Below are 20,253 nucleotides of genomic sequence, written 5' to 3'. Positions count from 1 at the left end.
TTTTTTCCATATTTCGAATGCGCCCAATGATTACATTAACTAGCATTTCATCTATTTTGTAAAAAAAATAACACTGAGTTAAAAGCAGTTCCATATATAGTGAAGAGCTTACTTAATACACTGCATGTCTCAATTTCAGCTGACATATCGGACAGCTGAGAAACTTTGTGTCTGCACATTTTGAACATTGTGTGGAAAATATGTGAACGGTGCCCATGGTACAAACTAGGGATTGAGTTTTCTAGTTAGCATTTCCGTAAGTATTGTATGAGGTGTTGCTAAAAAACATCATAATTAGCCAAGCCTTATCAACTGGACAAAAAATGGCAGCACCTGATGTAATCGTGTTCTTTATTGTAGAATCTGGGTTGCTGATGTTATTGACACACGTTTTCAACTAATATTAGTAACCCCATAGGTGTTTTATGGGAAGCGGATATTCCCTTTTCATCAGCATGTAATTTAAGTATATTTTGTGGGTTGAATGAACAATCCAATAACAATCTATTATTATATTTGTTCGATTGTGTTGTTTGAAGAATCTGAAACGACAACATGTCATTTTGCCTTAAGTAAGATTGTAGCTGTAGTAGTTTCAATATTGTTCTTTTCGAAAGTGGTAGTTCGAAGTACTTGAACGTAAATAATTTAATAAAAACACAACGTTCCTAATGTGTATTAGCTCGCATGGGCACAACGTGCCCACGACGTGCTAATGGTGAGCTTTTGTGATCGTCTTTTGTCAGTTGTGCGTCGTGCATTGTCAACATCTAACTTGTAAACAATCTAGAGGCAATATTTTATTCAAATCTTCATGCAACTTGGTCAGACAAAATTGTCCAAGCCGAGTTTGAAAATGATTCGGTCCTTTAAAAAAATATGGTCGCACGGGGGCGAGGAATTTCCCTTAAACGGCTATTGTAAAATCTTGTTAGAAGTCTAATTTATAGCCCAAATTTCATGAAACTTGTTCAGAACATTTGTTCTAATTATGTCTCGGCTGAGTTTGAATAGGTTTCGGTCCATTGAAAACCATGAGCGCCAGGGGACGGGCAGTTTTCCTTATATGGCTATAGTAAAACTTTGCGAATGCTCTAAAGGCCCACATGTATCGGTCAATCTTCATAAAATGTGGTAAGAACATTTGTCCAAATGAAATCATGGCAATGTAAGAAACAAGGTGATGTGGGCTGAAAGCTGTCACTTTTTTGTCCAATCTGCATGAACCTCGAACAGAACATTTGTTCTGACCAAGTTTCATGAATATTATAAATAAGAAACCTTGTTAACACTCTAGAAGTAACAGTTTTAGTCCAATCATCATTAAACTTGCTAAGAAGATTTTTTTCTAATGGTATCTAGGCCCATTTCAAAGTTGTTTCCGGTCTGTTGAAAACGGGATGTTTTCCTTATATGGTTAAATATCTCTTTCGTCTGCCCAAAATCAGGTAAGGCTTGGAAAAGGACAACCCCTGTGATTTTGAAACGCGGTATTGCAAAAGTCTTTTTGATTTGCAAATAGACTAAAAATGATACAACTAAATCATCGTAATAATTCGAAATTATTCCAAAACAAAATCATAACACAAGCCAGGGTTTTTTTTGGCCCGATTTTATAGCCGAAATTCGGCTATGTTCCCAATCCCAAAAAGTATACTTTTTTCCCAAAATGTGGCAAAAAATTCCCAATTTAAAAAAAAAAAAAAAAAAAAATTTTTTTTTTGTTTTTTTTTAGAAAGAAGTCTTATGTGTATTTTATCTCAATTTTAATTCAATTACATCTAACAAAGTATTATATGATTTTTTTCTTTTAATTTGAATGATTATGAAGAGCTAAATCAAATTTAGTATTTCCCTAATCAGTGAACTTTTCGTGTGGAAAAAAAGGCTAATGAATTTATTTTCCCAATTTCATGAAAATACAGATAAAATTCCCAATTCCAAAGCCATGGGCTATCTTCCCAAAAAGTGGAAAAAAAAACCTGCAAGCAGATCAGATCAATACATTTTCTTTGTGTCTCAGATTTTCTTTGGGTCTCAGATACGCTCAACATGGCCTTTGGACTTTGGATCTCTTGTTGTAGTTCTGGCTTATAAATGTGTTTTTCTATTGTATGCGCGTGTTTGCGACTTTCTTCAAATCTGCTTACTGCATGAACGATATGGAAAAATTCAGCCACACTAGTTATGACTTTCTGCGATTGATAAGTTAATAAAGTGTTATCAATCGTCATTAATGTGCTGACACCTCAAAACCTGCCGCCACTCAGTAAGGCAATATGCTGAAAGAATATGAATGTCTGTCATACGATTGTAACCTCTGTCAGACACCGAAAACACAGAAGAATAAGATCATACAGTTGATATACTATACTTTAATTTTGTTTATGTTTGATGATCAATATTAATTAAAACATATTCATAGTTGGCAGTGTAAAAGAGCACCTGTTTGCAAATGTGATAATTGATTAATGGATAATTTTTATTCCACAATAGATGGTGGGCGAGAGTTAAATTTGCTAAAACATTGCACAGGCCCTTAAGAACAGACATGGAAGAGTAAAAGCCTTTTCAAATGTTACCAGCAAACATGACGAGTGAGACGCGAATCAAATTTAATGTATTGTTTTCAATGTATTTTACTCAAAATCTGAAGAAGGTAAAACCAACTCATTTTTGTCGAGTAAATGCAATAACGTTCTTATGTTATTCTCTTGTATGTCAGTTCGTCGCCGGTCAATGAAAACTCTAATGCTTATCTCTATTAAAAGATAGCCAACGACAATGCATAAAATCGTAGGAAACCAATTTCCTCAGAGATAAAATTGACGTCAGTATTCCACGTAATTCGGCGGTTTAAACATACACTTTTCATATTTTACCCTCTTCTTATTTGTTAGAACTACTTTGCGAAAATTGTCGGTCGAACAGAAAGACGAATGGTCTAGAAGTAACAGTCGCATTTTTTGTAAGTTTTCGTCAGGCAGGTCTGACTGTCCAGCTGTTTTCGCAGTGTCTGAATGCGTGTGCTTATCTATATACCTCTTGCACTGTTTTCTATGGAGTGGCCTTTGTGTCAAAATGTTATTTAATCATGCTAACATTGTATTTTTTTGCATCTTATTATTATTACTTCACTTATAATTATTATTCTTGATTTGTCAAATGCATTTGTATACTAATGTTGATCTATTTATAATTGTTATTGTTAATTGCGTTTTAGCTCAATTGTGCACAACGTGCTCATGGTGAGATTTTATAAGCGCCTTTTGTCAGTCGTTAGTGGTGCATCGTCAACATTTACCTTGTTAAGTTTCATGAACACTGGACAATACATGTGGCCGCTTGAGTGCTAACGATACTCTCAAGCGGCTATTTTTGTTGTCCAAGATTCATGAAACTTGGGCAAAACATGTTTTTCTCTTGTTAACACTATTAAGGTCACATTTATGATCAAGCTCAATAAAACGTTGTCAGAACATTTGTTAAAAACTAGGTCAATAATTTCCAATTAAAAAAACTTGTTAACCGTCTAGAAAACACATTTATAGTACAATCTTCATGAAACTTGGTCTGAACTTGCTTTCTAATGATATATCAGTCGAGTTAAAAAATGGTTCCGGTCCGGTGAAAATTGTGGCTGCTAGGGGGGGTCCATTTATGGCTGTAAAGAAACCTTATTAACACTCTAGAACTCTTATTTTAAATGCAATCTCCGTGAAACAAAGTAAGAAGAATTGTTCGGTTGATATTAGGGCCAAGTTTGAAAACGATTCAGATCAAATGAAAAACAAAGACGCCAGTGGGCGAGGCAATTTTAATAACGCATGTAAGGCTATAGTGAAACTTTGTTAACACTCTAGAAATCACACTATCTATCGGAGAAGTTTTCCGTAGATGGCTATATTGAAAACTCGTAACAGTGTTTTTCTCACCATAATGGGAATGGGGCCAGGGCCCTTAGGATTGGGAAAATCGCGTGGTTATGACTTAAATAGGAATTTGGTGTTATTTTTTTTGCTAACAACTATTTAAACATTGAGAATAACAGTTATTTTGACCATTTTATTTACGAAGGATCAAGTAATATAGCTGGGCAACATATAATATAACACCGTATCCATGATTACCATAAATCATCATCGTCATCATCATCATCATCATCATATTCAATCATCATCATCATCATCATCATCGAGATACAATAAGAATGTGCCTTATTGTTCATGTCTTGTTAATTACTTCTTCTTCACTATAATCAACAACATTACCACCATAATAACCATAAAAATAATCAACATAATCACATAATATGAATAATCAATATCTTCCAATATGTAGCTGTTGTAAGTGTTGTTTTGTTCATAATATTCATGATCATCAACAACATCACTGCAATATGTGAACAACTGTGGTCGAACTAAAATACAAATATATTTAAATGAGATTGTCATTTTTTTATTGACATATTGTATTATTGTTGTTAAATAGGTGATGCTCAAGCCAAAACGTGATTGCCTTCAAGACTTAAAGCATTATGGCGAGTCTTGCTGATGTTTTCACAGAGAAAGAAAGAACAAACTGGCTAAAGGCATGGCTTGCGGTGGACATTGGTAAGTCTGGCTTGGATCAGTTCGCGGACAACGTGGCTAAAACTATACACGCCAATATATACAACACTATCTTGCCAAGTGTTTATGCGCCAGTTGCTTGCAATCTCTGTCTCACTGCAAACTTGCTAAAATGCCCCACACCAGGAATATGCAATAAACGAGGCGCGAACAACCCATGTAAGGTGCATGATACCGCGGCAAAACAACCACGGCAGTGCCCTGCTAACATGTGTAATAAAGTTTTTGACGAAATTAAAAATCTACACAAGTTTTCAAACCCTTCATGGAAAAATACAAGGGCGGAGCAATGGGAGTCAAATCCTTGGGAAATTGCCAAGGCGTATTTACCTCCGGACGGATATACTGAAAAGATTTCGGTGCAAGATACAGACTTCAACGGACTCATCAGTTTTATGATGAACTGTAAACATTTCGACAGCATGTTTTCATTCACCGTAGCTCCCGGAAATAACTATCCCCCATGTCTACTGACAAAGGTAAACACATTATAATTTATTATCATTAAAAATGAACTGTCTGTTCAGGTTAGTGTCTTATTTGTATATTAAACCTGGCTTAAATATTCTTCTTTTTTATACCACCTTCAAAGAAGGCGCAATATAGCTTGGTCAGTCTATGCGTTTTGCTGTCGGTGTGTCGGATGTCATTTTAAAATCCTGTCTTAGCCATAGCTGTGAAATTAATTGATGTGTTTTTAAATAATAATTTGGCACAAATGTAAACTTGCATAAGCGCATGTAATATCTGTCAATTAAACATTAAGGTCAAGGTTATAATAAGAGGTCAAATTTCGAATTCGGGCCTAAATTTTACCATGTAGGATGGGTTATCAAATAACTTAGCACAAATGTTAACCACAATAAGACAACGTCTGCAATGTAACACACTTCTCCCTACCTCGAATGGCTAAGCGATCAAAGGGTCAAATTATACCATATAACAGCTACAAAATACCTTTCTCAGCCATAACTATGCCATTTTTTATCGATTTTAAAATAACTTGGCACAAATCTAAACCATCATAAGATGACATGTCGCATGTGTAGCACCAATCTCCCTTACTCAAAGGGAAAGTCTACACTTCGAGGACAACAGTCAAATGTTTCCATTAAAATATGTATTGACTGTAACTTCAAGCATATAATTTTACAGGGACTGTCAACCACGAATGACGTAAAAAGAAAAGTTATAAAATACCGTATTTTTTTACAATTAATAGTTTATATTGATTAAAATATCACGATTTGTATATTACATTACTTGAAAAAAGTTCATATTTTCAGTATATTCGCTAATAAAATTGTGCGATGTGAAATCGAAAGTATATCGCGAAAATAGGTGACATAACGATATACACACTATAAGTAACACAAGTAGATTGGTCATTTTATATATATAATATAAACAATTCACTACGCATGCACAATTTGCATTCGTGGGTTTACCACGTGACAATGATGATCAATCTATTGGCGTTATTTATAGTTAACTGGTAGTTACCTGGTAGACATACCCAGTAAAATTTATTACCGAATATACTGAAAATATGAAAACTTAACAACCTTTTTCAAGTATAGTAATCAACCAGTCGTGATATTTTAATCAATATAAACTGATAATTGTAAAAATATACGGTATTTTACAACTTTTCTTTTCTTCGTCGTCGTGGTTGACAGTCCCTTTAATACTGAACACTTTTGGCGTAGTTCAAAACTAATACGATTAACAGAACAAAGTACAAAATGCTCCAGTTTGAAGTAAACATGAATTTGTTAATGTTTTCAGACGCGTTATTTTATGTTTTATTGACATGAAATGTTTGGATAATTGTGTATGAACAAGTGAAGCATATGAAGACAATAAGAACCATTTTAAACGTAAAACAATAAATAATCGGATTAATCGCAGAGCCATTATTACCAGCGAAACTAACCATAAACAATCCAAATGAATTTGGTCCAAAATATCGCTCTGGAATTTCCGCCCATGATACAAATAGATCATCATGTTATTATCAGTAAGTCTGATATGTACATAACGATTTCCGTGTTTAACGTTTCGCCGTAAAAACGCCGTAAAAGTGATGAAAACTGCTTCCGTATGCTTGATGCAAAGTATGGCATTAAGTTGGATGAATAACTGTGTTTGTATAACTTTTCATTCTGCAATCAATTAAAACATTAGAGAATTTCATTATTTGTATCATGTTCGTTCCGCCATTGGCGATACGATTTATAATTAATGTTGAGTGGACATCGCAATCTTAAATGTCAAGATGTTTATTTGGACAATTTTAAAGCATAATTCGAATCTTGGTTACGTGCAGCAAAAAATAGGTCTTAAAGTCCAATCCTGGAAAATAAAAATTGTAAACACTCTAGAGGCCACATATGTGACTTAAACTTGATTAAAATTGGTCGGAATGTTTATTTGAATCTTGATTAAACTTGGTCGGAATGATTTTGTGAGTTAGCCCTAAAGCTGATACAGCGAGCTGTGAAATGATTTAATGTTATATTATAAGCTTTGACAAACATTGTTAATAAAATGGAATTTTGTTTAAAGGTATTTGAGGATTTTCTTAATATTAAGCATTAAAGTAAGTTGCATTAAATTGCACAAACATTAAAATGGTTCTAACCCTGAATACCCATTTGCAAAAGATGGCCAAGAGAAAACAACATAAAAAGTAAAACCTTGCAAAAACATGAAAACATTCACCAATAAACAAATATTCAATCTACAAGTGACAAAATAAAATAAACCTTTCAAAATTAAATGATTATATTACTATAAAAATCACGAAAGAAGATAAATACAAAATTTGAGCATTTTTCGATGGCTATCTTTGATAAAAAAATCATAATTTCACTGCATAAATTTTAAGTTCCTGTTTCGCTTGAAATTGCATCTCCGTTTTCACAAATCAATATGATATAACCAAATATTGACCAAATTATTTTAGTGATACGTACATTCCCATATACCATTCGACGTGTCATAAATGTACGAAATAAGGTGATATCACAACAAGTTCATTACAGGTTTAAATCCTAAATATGTGATTTACCCAGTTACTCTCCTTTGAATGCACTGTTATTGATGATAGTTCAGTTAACTAGTGTGTATCATATGTGTTATTGTTATTCGAAGTTCGATTAGTTTATGCCCCATTTGTCTGTCTGTACGTCTGTCATTCTGTGCATAATTTTCTGTCTGAGCCATACGTTTGCCACATATTGATTAATTTCGAAATAACTTTGCTATAATTCCCCACCACAATAAGACGACGAGTTGCTTTTTATTTCCATTCCCGTAGCCTAAAGGTCAAGGTCACACAAAGTGATTAAACCTCAAATGTGGCCATATAATGTTTGATAAATCCTGTTTCAGCAATAACTTTGCCGTATCTTGAGGGATTATAAAATAACCTAACACAAAAGTAACTATCATAATACAATTTGTCTTGTGGAACAACTGTCACATTACATCAAAGGTCTAGGTAATAATTTGAGTCTTAATACCTAATTTCGCCATAAAACAGCATGCCTCACCACCACAACTTTGCCATATATTGATGGATTGTGAAATAACATGACACAAATGCCGTCCGACTATAGACAACAAGTCGCATGTATAGCTTCTATCCCTACCTCAAAGGCCAATATCACACTTTATAGTTCAGATATCAAATACAGATTGCTTGGTCTTAAACTTATTAATTTTTTATGCTATTTGAACTTATTAACTCACCACACATGATAATCACTAGAATATTGCACTAGGAGATTGCATTTTATGTCTTACAACCGTCTCCCTGTCCAACAGGTGAAGGTCACACTTTGAGATCAGATTTCTAATTGGTCTACATATTAGCTTGAAAATTCTTGTCTATTCATAACTTTTCCATTTATTGATGGATTTTCATATAACTTTGCACAAACGATCATATTAACACAACGTGTTGCGTGTTAAATATGTCACACGACAAAATAAAGGTAATACTTAAACGATTAAATTTGGCTATAAAAGTACTTTCTTGTATTTGGACTGTAACTTTATTATCATCATTGTATAATATCTTACCACTTGACAACACTTAGGACATGACATTTTGTGTTTAAAATCTGTCTCACTATCGCAGAGGTCAGGGTCACACGTAAAGGTATATTTTCACATTAGGCTTTACAACATCTTCATCAGGCTATAACATTTTCATTCATCATTTAATTTCACGACAACTTACAACACATGACTACCATGAGTAGACTGAGTGTTGCGTGTACCACCTGTCTTATTACCTCAAAGGTCAAAGACACATGTACTCGTCAAAAGTCACATTGACATTAAACAGCTTGTGTTTGACATACCCTGAGTTTTGACATACACTTATAATGTAGGGGTAACTGTGCCTTATTGGCACATGTCTTGTTAATAACGGTCTATCATAGTGATCTCTTATTAACTTTATACCTTCTAGCAGTGTAAGTTTTCAATTATTGGTGCCCATGAACGCTTAAAGGCCAATCTGGCTCTTTACTCTATAGCCAGTGTCTGTAAAATGTATATCAAAATATCTTTAATCTATATCAAAAAAGTAATCTCCTTTGAAATCTTAACACAAACTGCAATGCCAAGGGGTTTATACCTATTATTGACTTCAACAACTTGTGTTCCCTACATAATTTGGTCAAATAGGAATACTTAAATTACGCAAACCTTCCAAATCAGATTAGTATGCATTAGAGGAAAGTACAATGTCGGAGGCATAGCCATCCAAAAGACCTTCATTTATGAAATGTTCGGTTCATATTATAACAGGCCTTAAAAATGGTTTGGTCTAAACTTACACGTATATCAAGTCTAACATTTCTAAAAATAACTTTGTTATAATCATTAATCATAAGCCATCCAAACTATTAAATAGTAGGTTATAGTGTACAAAATATAATTTTGAATTCGATCAATATATCTGGTACACAAATAGCAAATGTCTAAGTAATAAATGTAGCCGTCTTGTGTTGATGATTACTTTTGTGTACGAAGAAAAACGATCCTGTATGCAATGCGAATATATAATAAAAACTTTATAGTGAAATAGGAAAAAAGATCTTGTGTGTTCCAACAGCTACATTATATATATATATATTTGATTCATTGTTTGCAGCATATATCAACGTTAATGTTCACATGATTTGTTCCTTGTTTCACTAGGTTATGTTGCATAAGATTCATGCACGTGTCTTTTAAAATCATATTAATGCACATACTTTTGCAGATGAACACATTGTTGCAATAGTATATAGTTTCCTTTAAAGATGAATCACATTATTGCACATTACATGGAAACGATCATCGCGAAACCATTAGGCAATAGTTGAGAACATAAATGGTGTGTTGATATTTTTAGGCGCGTGAGATTGGTAGGACTGTCCGTCACTCGTCTCAGTGTAAACTCACAGACGCAGATCTCCAGGACATCTTCACAACACTGACTAACCTGCTGACTGACCCAATGTGTCTAGCACGTGATGTCACTTCACAGGAGGCTGTGAAGAAATTAGCAAAAGTACTACTAATTGTTAAATTACAAATCTTGTCGATGTATGCTTTATTGTTCATCACATAGGGAATTAAACTCTTGTTTGAGTAAAGAAGCCATACCACACAAGCCGTACTGTAGTGTTTAGCAAAAGGATGTTTAAACTAACGCACAGTTTCTCTGCTTAGCTGACAATATGCATATCATGCAGCGGTTATCATTTATAAGATGTTGATGCTATATAGGAAGTTGAAATTATGAGCATGTATCATACATTTAATCATTGAACATACAAAATCGACATACTCACTTTATGGTGCAGTTCTTTAACGTAAATGATCTGAACGTATGTCTAAGATAATCTTTCTTAAATACAGCTGCAAAACGACGGATTGAAGATAACCACAGAAGAAATGATTAATCTACTAGTTGCTGTTCAAGATGAAGTTAAGAATGTTGAAAATACAGCTGACAAGACTCTTGACGCGATAAGGGTACACCTTGAACACTGTAGGAATGATGTTAAGGAGTACACTGAAAAATGTAAAGAAAAACTTGATGAACGCACTGAAAAATGTGAAGCGACACTTCATGAACGCACTGCAAAATGTGAAGAGAAACTTGATGAACGCACTGCAAAGTGTGAAGAGAAACTTGATAAACGCACTGAAAAATGTGAAGAAAAACTTGATAAATACACTAACAAATGTAAAGATGCACTTGATGAACATTTTCGGAAGTCTGCCGAATCAAACTACGAGCAATCCTGTGAAGGTATATCTGACTTCATTGTGTACTTTAAATCGAATGTCAATTACAGAAATATTGTATACGGCTTCTTTTCTCTTGCCTCTCAACCTACCTCTGATTCAAATTGGGCATTTGTTACTGGCGTTTGCACGTAGTACTGTTGTAACAGCTACCCCAGTACAAATGTTAGTTTGTTAACTGGCTGCCGTGATATACTTGAAATACGGTTAAACACGGTTAAACAATCAACAAAACCAAATATTTTAAATTTGGCATGTACGGTATGGTGGTCTTCTTCAACGTTTATTCAAGGACAAAGTTGGCCGAAACCACAGGGAAATTGTGATAATAATATGTCTGCAAAGTTTGACAATGAGTGTGATAGTTGCAAAGGGTGTGCTGATGTCCGTATATGGCTATGGTGAAACATTGTGAATACTCTAGAAGTCGAATATTGTACTCAATCTTAATGAAATTTGCTTAGAACATTTGTATTTTTTACCTTTGTCGACCAAATTCGAAAACGGTTTCGGAAAACGTTGCTCAGATCAATTCAGTTCCCCAAAGTCTCAGGTCAGCGACATATTGTCAATGGCCCTCTTGTATTTCATTTTAGCGTTATTTATCCTACTGGATTTTCATTTCAGATTTCCGTAGACGATTGATGGAACATTACAATGACACCTCAAGCAATGTGCCTCTTTCAGCTTTGGATCAGAGTCTTGATAAGCGTATAACAGAAATATACGCAACGCCTAAGATACATCGAATCGATATAAAGAAAGATGGTACACGCAAGAAAGAGGAACAAATAAATTCATACAAAGAAATGTTTTACAGAAATGAAATTGCAAATAGACGCATTTACGTACAAGGCGAACCCGGCTCCGGGAAGTCGACGTTTGCAGCTAAGCTGGTTTATGATTGGTGCAATGGAATTCAGCCTTTATCAACTGCTCTTATTAAAAACACAGCATTTGATGATGTTATGACAATATCAAAATTCAAGTTCCTATTTTTTATCTCATTGAGAGATGTGAGGGAACAGAAAACTGTGACTCAGATGATTAAATCCCAGCTTGTTGATCGCATGTATTCCGATAAAGATGTTGAGCGTGTGTCCGAACTTGTTTACAAAATAATAGAAACTGAAGTATGCCTCATAGTTAGAGATGGCCTAGATGAATGGGTGGCTCCTGATGGTTATAATCTAGCTGAACCTTCTTTAACAGGATTTCAGAAGGACAAATGCACGATTATTACAACCGCGCGACCGTGGAAACTTGCTGATGAACGGATCAAGAATTCTCAAATCGACATTCTCTTAGAGATTGACGGTATATGCAATGCTGATAAGTTTTGTGAACAAATACTCGGATGCATAATTGACGAGGATAAGGATTTGGTCAAAACTGTGGTCACTTTTATAGAATTCGTAAAAAGGCGTAAGCTGGAATCGTTATCATCATCACCGATGCTATTTACGGCGGTCATCTGTATGTGGGTAGACAACGTGAAAGATGAAGAACAATTGAAAGAATCGTCATTGTGTGCCTTTTACACTGTTTTGCTTGAAAGTCTATGTAAAAAGGCTAACTGTACAACTGGTTATTTTAAAAAGTCAACCCCTTCTCCTGTAGAGTGTTTTTCTAACACATGTTACCTTCAGCCAAACATTGACCACTTAGATAATCTTGCTGCTGCCGCTTGTAAATTGCTGTTCTCCTTTGAAAGAGAAACATCTATTGTTTTCAGTGACATTACATTGTCCAACTATATTTCCCGGGAGGTGTTTACAGAGTGCAAGACATTTGCTCTCAAGGCAGGAATATTAACAAACAGGAAAGATAAAAGTCGGACAGGTAGCTCGAACTCGTTTATTCACCTAACTATCCAGGAATTCCTTGCAGCATATTATATCGCACGAAATGCAAGTGTCATTGATGACATTATTGACGGATATCTGAAACGCTACACAAAACCCTATCTCGATATAATTCAAGTTTTTCTATTCCTGTGTGGAATGAACATCGTTGCTGCGAATCAATTGTCAGCTTTGATGAACGAATATGACATTGCTCATAGCGAATTGTCCAGCTTGTATTGGCCAAGTGAGTTTCAGAAAACCATTTTGGATGGAATCAATGAGGCAGCAGCGAACAAACAGGATGACATATGCCCGAAACTCAGTTGCGTTTGCATCACTGAGGAAAACATACAAGATTTACATCGCGTCTGGTCGGCAAACACCTCAAATGTCCAGTTATTGACTGTACAGATATCGGAAGATAAATTACGTGCACGTGGCCAGCCGAAAACTCATTATGTGTTTAGCCTGTTGTCGTGCCATAAGCTGAAACAACTGTATCTACAAGGAGACGGCATATTGTTGAAAGGTAAAACACATTATATATTATTAATATCATTTAATGCAGGTTAATACTCGCATTATAGTTCCACATTTTGTTCTGTTGTTTATATATATAATACACATTTATTGTACAATTTTAAGTTAATCATTTATAGTTCATTTAAACATATAAAATTGTTTAAATATAATTCCTTTGCAAGAGATAAATTGAGCATATTCATTTGTGGTTGACATTTAAAAAAAAACATTTGATAGTACATCCATGAGTTCATTTTCGGAAGACAAAAGCAGCTAAACTTGATCTATTGTGACACTTACGTTTGAGCTCACCTTAAAACAACATGCTTATTGTGAACTTTGTGATAATCTTTTGTCCGTCTTTCGTCGTCAGTTGTCTGTCATCAACATTTACCTGTTTAATACTTAAGATACCATTTGTATTGTCCAATCTTCATGAGACTTGATCAGAACATTCGTCCAATTGATATCGCGTCGGAGTTGGAAACTGTGTCACATGGGGTCAAACATTGGGTCGCTAGGTAAAATGAAAGAAAAAGCTTGTTAACACTATAGAAATCATAAGTTTAGTTTCGCGAAACAGAACTTTGGTTATACACCAAGTTCCAAAACGGTTTCGGTCCATTGAAACCAAATTGGCGGTAATGGAAGGGGAGAGTCGGGGCAGTTTTCCTTATCGAGCTTTAGTGATACCTTCTTATTGTCTTATTTGTATAAAGGGAAATCTTTTTTACACTGTAAAAGTCACAGTTTTGTCCAATCTTAATGAATTGGTCTTATCATTTGTTCTTATATCTCTGGCTAGTTTAAAACTAGTTCTGGTTCGTTTAAAAACATGGTGGCCCGGGGACGGGGCAGTTTTGTGGAACTATATACACGTGTTTGGATCCAATCATCTTGAAACTCGCAAGAAACATTTTGTTCCATAGTATGTTTGAAAACGGTTTTGGTCTGTTTAAACACATGTCCGTAACTTGGGCAAGGTATTTTTTATGTGGTTATAGTGAAACGTTGTTCAATTTATAGATGTCACATTTTTGGCACAGTCTTTATTAAACTTGCTGGGAACATGAATTTTATTGTAACAATTTGTTAGCCGAGTTCAACAATGGTTCCGGTTCATTGACACGGCGGCCCGGAGGCGGGTAAGTTTTCGTTAAATTGCTGTAGTGGAACCTTGTTAACACTGTATACCGGTAAGTAACATTTCTGCTCCAATCGTCAAGAACCTTGCTCAACAAATGCATTTTAATAATATCGCGACCAAGTTCTACAATGATTCAAAAACATTGCTTCTAAGAACAGGTCATTTCCTTTGTCACGTGGTGTAATAGTTCACAAATTACAGATAAGGCTCGTGAATGATCCAAAGGTTACATTTAATTCCAAATCTTCATGAACCTTTGTAAGAATATTTGCACCATTGAAATCTCTTCTGAGTAAAAAGTGGGTTACATGGTGTAAAACACAAGTTCCCTAAGTGTTAATGGCGGCATTTATTGCCAGTGTTGGTCAGAACATTTGTCACACTTATATATTGGCCGATTTTGAAACTGGATTAAGTGAGGTCAATATTTAGGCGATTAGGTGAAATTTAAAAGAAGTCTTGTGAACACTATAGAGGCCACATATATCGCTCTTCAAAAACCTTTGTCAGTTCACTTTTTCCAACTATATCTCTATAAATCGAAATTGTGACATGTGGAATCAAAAACTAGGTCACTTTGTCGAATTGAAGATAACGCTTGTAAACACCATGAGTCCACTTTATTTTTGGAATTTTTCAATTAGGAATGTTAAGGTCCGATTTGGGAAAATATATATACTTTAGATCTTAACATGCAGATCATCTCTATTTAGCTCAATAAGTTGAACCTTAGTAAATATAATATTGAAAACACTCTTATTCTCAATTGTGAAGCCTTTGTTAGCAAATCAACAGCAACACTTTTCCCGAATTTTATTCAAAACGCAATGATTTTCCCAATCCAAAGGGACCCGGCCCCATTACCAAAATGGTGAAAAAGAAACACTTTGAACATTATATTCAAAAATGCAAAATCATACCCTTGACTAAGAAACCTGGTTTACGTATCAGTTTATTTATGGATAAGCAAAATAATGAAGCTTTTGTAACGTTTTTCATATTATATTATCCTACCATAACTATACGGAAGTAAATGTTTGGCATCAACGAAAGCTCTATACCATTACACCCACTTTAAAACTGCATGGCCACCATTCGTTATGTTATATAGTTATCATTAAAACTAGTCAGCAGTTCCTGTCCTATTGTATTCAGATATTGTGGAAGACTTAGGTCTTATTAGGTATATTAAATATTAAAGTGTTATGATAAACTGTGCCAGATCACGATACTCGCTAAATGTGAGTTGGATACCATCGATTATTTGTAAATGTAAAGTCTGAATGGTGCAATGGTAACGAGTATTTTTTTTGCTTCCAGAAGTACCGGTTTTGACTTTTGCGGTAAACATTGTTATATTATTCATTTTTGCTTTTATAATAATTTTAAATTATGAAAAAACTAAAAATGTGAACAAGTCCTTTAAAAAAACGACCATAAATAATCTAATTGAAACCTCGAAGAAAAACTATGATTTATCACTTATCTGAGTTAACAAGGATTTGTATGGGAGTTGCTTAAACTTAAATTTTCTCGAATCTCTGAAATACACATAATTTAAAAAAAATCGATTGAAAAGTGTTTATCGGCCAAACCATACCATGTTGTGGTTATGTTGTGTATTAATACAATCTCAATTTGGTTAATGTGAAATATACTTCATATATGCATCCTTTGGTACAAATTATTTGGTATTGGGATATCTACTAATCGTAAGTGTACTAATACAAATTAGGTATTGGGTTATAAGTGACAGCGAATACGTTAGGTTCATACTACTTTACTTTGTTATATCAACACCTGTTGTAATCTTACTTTCGGGAACAGCTACTACCCGCCCCTTAAGTTTGTGTTATTCATTATTCCTGCGCGAAGAAAGCAGTTCTGAAGATTTACTATTTAAATGTTTCTTTGAACGTATAATATCGAGCTGTCTATAGATAAATGTTATTTTTTATTGTAGCTCTTAAAACAGATAAAATGGAATTCAACGTTTTCATAGATCATTTTTACTTTCAATAATAGTCGAGCAGCAAACACGCGACAAGAATGTCACGGTCACTTGACATCAGCTTAAGAGGTTGAGTGGGAAGAGCGTGTGTTCTGTGATTAATTTTAAATATATTTACAGTGTGCCAGTTACGCGATCTTGGTAGTTTTCAGACTATATATATCCTAGTATTATAACTTTGAACATTTACATTGGCTTTGTTTTTTGATCTTCAAAATGATTTTACGAAATTATGATAATAACGAGTAAAGACCAGAGCACGGGGAAACGTGATTTTATTGTCCCCTACCGGTTTCACCGGAGGGGACTTATGGTTTGCGCTCTGTCCGTCAGTCCGTCCGTCCGTCCGTCAGTCCGTCCGTCAGTCCGTCAGTCAGTCACACTTTTCTGGATCCTGCGATAACTTAAAAGTTCTTAATATTTTTTCATGAAACTTGAAACATGGATAGATGGCAATATGGACATTATGCATGTCATTTCATATTTTATTTTGTTCCTACGTAAAAAATCCTGGTTGCTATGGCAACAAATATACTAGAAATACTGCTGAAAATGGTGGTTTTCTGGATCATGCGATAACTTTAAAAGTTCTTAATAATTTTTCTTGAAACTTAAAACATGGATAGATGGCAATATGGACATTATGCACGTCATCTCATTTTGTTCCTACTTCAAATATTCTGGTTGCTATGGCAACAAATAAAAAAAAATATCTGACAATAGTGGAATTTCTGACAATGGTGGAGCCGGTAGGGTACATATATTGCTTGGCAATCGTCTTGTTACAAATGGGATTTGAAATAAATCATCTTCTTTTTCAATGTTGAGGAGTGCTGTTGCTGTTTACAACTTTTTTTAAATAGACTGCGGGTCGTCTTAACAATGTTGAAATGTTCAACTTAGATGTCCGTTTTAATCGGTAAGACTTTCAATAAGTGAGAGTCCATTGCAATAAGTTGTGTTTAATAAGCATGAAAAGGGTAATATCTATCTAAATTGTTGGTTCATTATAAGTCCATTATCTTGATTTTTTTATCAAACTATTGTTTAAAAAATATAATTTTAAATGTTTATAAAAAGTATTTCGCTTTCAAGTTATAGAGCAATTTTACATACGAATTTGAAAAGAAATGTAAGCGTACAAAAGGCAGTCATAAGTGAATAAACACATGGTTTTTAGCATAGATGCGGTTACGCAAATATGCTTATGTTAGAGCTACATTTCGAAAACCGACATGGAACGGTTGACCATTATGAAGCCTTACCTGATCACAAATCAGACGAAATATCTATTTAATATAGTATATGGTAATTCTAACATTTTTTTTATTTATAAACGTTTTTCTAAGGTTTTCTTCCAAGAATATTGCTGACACCGTTTTTAGTAATTTTTCTAAGACCGTTTTACGTGAAAAAACCTTCTAAGAAACTAAAACAAATTTCGTTCGTAAAACAATTCTATTCTGGTTGATAGTGATCTCACACCTACTTTCTATTTCCTTTGTTTACTGTTCTGGGAGAGGTCAAATTCATTAGGCCCTGGTTTAAGGATATGAAGAATTTCATTGGTTAATTATAAATAGAAATTAACATATTCTCAACAGGAAGTAGGGCATAAAACACTTTCATTCTTTGTAAATGTGTAAAAAAAATAGCGGAGTACGATGAATGTTTTCTGATTTATGACATGGATTCTGACCTGCCTTTCTATGTATTTAATGAAGTAGAGTTTGAAAGTAATAGAGATGTGTTAATTGAAATTAAAATGATTTACTTTGAGCCAGAAATTAACGTTCGAGTAGAGCTAACGGTTTAAATGTGGCATCGAATTTAATGAATTCGCGCAAATTCTGGACGAGTGTTGTGTCTGTAAAATATTAAATGGAATGCCGTAAATGTATCAAGTCGGAAAAGAAAACGGATGGTTGCATAATGGTATGCGTGAAATAATGTAATTCTACGTATTTATTTTCATAGTTATGTCATTTTGTAACCATTCACATTCGTCACGATTTGGAATTCCCGTTTCTTAAAATAGAACATTTTGGTAGCATGAACCAACAAGGGAGGCGACTCGTGATGTCAGAAATTGTTAAGGTTACAATAAACAAAATAATCGAGTCATGAATAATCGAGTCATGAAGGTCTGTACTCTCTAAACCAGGGACCTATACTGTATAGGTCCCTGTCTAAACAAATCATCATATTTTCCTCGAAGGCATGTTTTACACTTTAGACTGTTGTTCTGGTTTTATCGTTTGGAGATATTGATAGGGTAAGCATAGGTGTTCACTATTAAATACCTGAAATAGGATAAAGTTAGAGATTAAAGTAAAAAAATGGTACTGCAAAAGGTTACAATCCACTAGAAAACGGCCGAAAAAAGAAGGTGCAAAAACAGTCGATTTTGATTTGAGTCGAATTCTTTTTTGGTTTGAACATTACATATCTTTTTTATTGCTTAAATCGATTCAGCTAAGAATGCCCGTCAAGAAAAGGTATGGTTATGGGGGTCTCTATGTGCATAATGTTGTAATTATTTTCGCTCAAATTTGTCGCTTTTACATTGAAACATATTAGGAAACTATTTAGTATATTTTGACCTAAACATTAACTTCAGCAGCAACTTCCCTGTATCTTGCAACTATGCTTTCAACGCCATCGGCGCTCTCGTTAATAAAGAAATCAAGTAAACTTTGATACCGTCAGATAAAACACAGGAAGAGATAATACGCATTGAATACATTCCATGTGATTCCCTTTTGAAGTGAATTTCTTTCAGCTAAATGGCCATGCACGCTAAAATATTAATGCACTTTATAATAAAAATGTATATATTAAAATATCTAGGATATGTATGTTTAAATATCATTTTATGCAGTTTATAGTAATGGTATATTGCTTTAGTACATGAATTGCACATACATGTACATTAAATTAAAATATTTCGCATAGTCCTACCATTACCACTGATCGGGTGAAACATTATTGAATATGGGGAGATGCGTTAGTGGGGGAGAATCGTTAATACGTGTTAACAGTCAATTGGTTCAAAATACTCATATATCAGCACACAATGTAACACATCATTAAGAAAGTTTACATTTATGTATTCATATTATGCCTGGTATATTAATGAACGGCTTATTGATGAGCTTTCACAAAGTTTCAAAATACACACGTTTATTTACAAAAGAAAAACTCCGATATCACAGGTTGTTAATAATACTTGAGCATGAATGTCAAAATTAATTAACTCTTTAATATTTATTATACATTGTTTAAATGTATCATACACTTTACTGTAAATATAATAGCAGTAAAAGTAACTAAATACAAATAACATTAACTAAGAAAGTGTTTAAAGTACTATATGTATACAAACGTTTAACTTTACATGTCAAAAGGTCTCAATAAGGATTTGTACGCTGCATTTTACAACAAAATGTGCACTTAATGTAAAACTTATTTCGAAACTAAAACAAAAATGAATTCGTTTGGCGCCGTTAATTCTAACCAATCGGTTCAGGTCGATATTTGGTCGTTGTAGACATGAATACATACATGTGTATTTTAATAAAAGTATTAATAATGCATACTATTATAACCTGAAAATAGATTTATACTTGATATACATTTGAACGAGATATAATACTATATAAACGCAAACTGTCTACATTATATGCAACGAAAATCATTCTTCAGCAATTAATTTGATAAAACCTTATCTTGTCGTCGATATCTTTAACTGCATAGTGTGTATTACCAAAAGCGTTGGGA

At 34.0% G+C, this 20,253-nt stretch overlaps 1 protein-coding gene across 22 annotated transcripts in view; it reads left to right on the top strand.

Moving 5' to 3' along the window:
* Positions 1-20,253, top strand: part of LOC127832627 (uncharacterized) — a 71,998-nt gene that overhangs the window by 36,508 nt on the left and 15,237 nt on the right. For all 22 annotated transcript variants that reach the window (XM_052358162.1, XM_052358174.1, XM_052358164.1 and 19 more), the window contains 5 exons: positions 140-256; positions 4,492-5,110; positions 10,045-10,203; positions 10,554-10,950; positions 11,574-13,322. In XM_052358162.1, the coding sequence (XP_052214122.1) occupies positions 4,538-5,110; positions 10,045-10,203; positions 10,554-10,950; positions 11,574-13,322 (2,878 nt within the window). In that variant the 5' untranslated portion in view covers positions 140-256; positions 4,492-4,537. The remainder of the gene's footprint in view (positions 1-139; positions 257-4,491; positions 5,111-10,044; positions 10,204-10,553; positions 10,951-11,573; positions 13,323-20,253) is intronic.

This window comes from Dreissena polymorpha, chromosome 5 (genome assembly GCF_020536995.1).
Source record: "Dreissena polymorpha isolate Duluth1 chromosome 5, UMN_Dpol_1.0, whole genome shotgun sequence".
Taxonomy (NCBI): domain Eukaryota; kingdom Metazoa; phylum Mollusca; class Bivalvia; order Myida; family Dreissenidae; genus Dreissena; species Dreissena polymorpha.
Note: the sequence above shows the minus strand (reverse complement) of the source record. Positions and strands in the feature narration are given on the sequence as shown.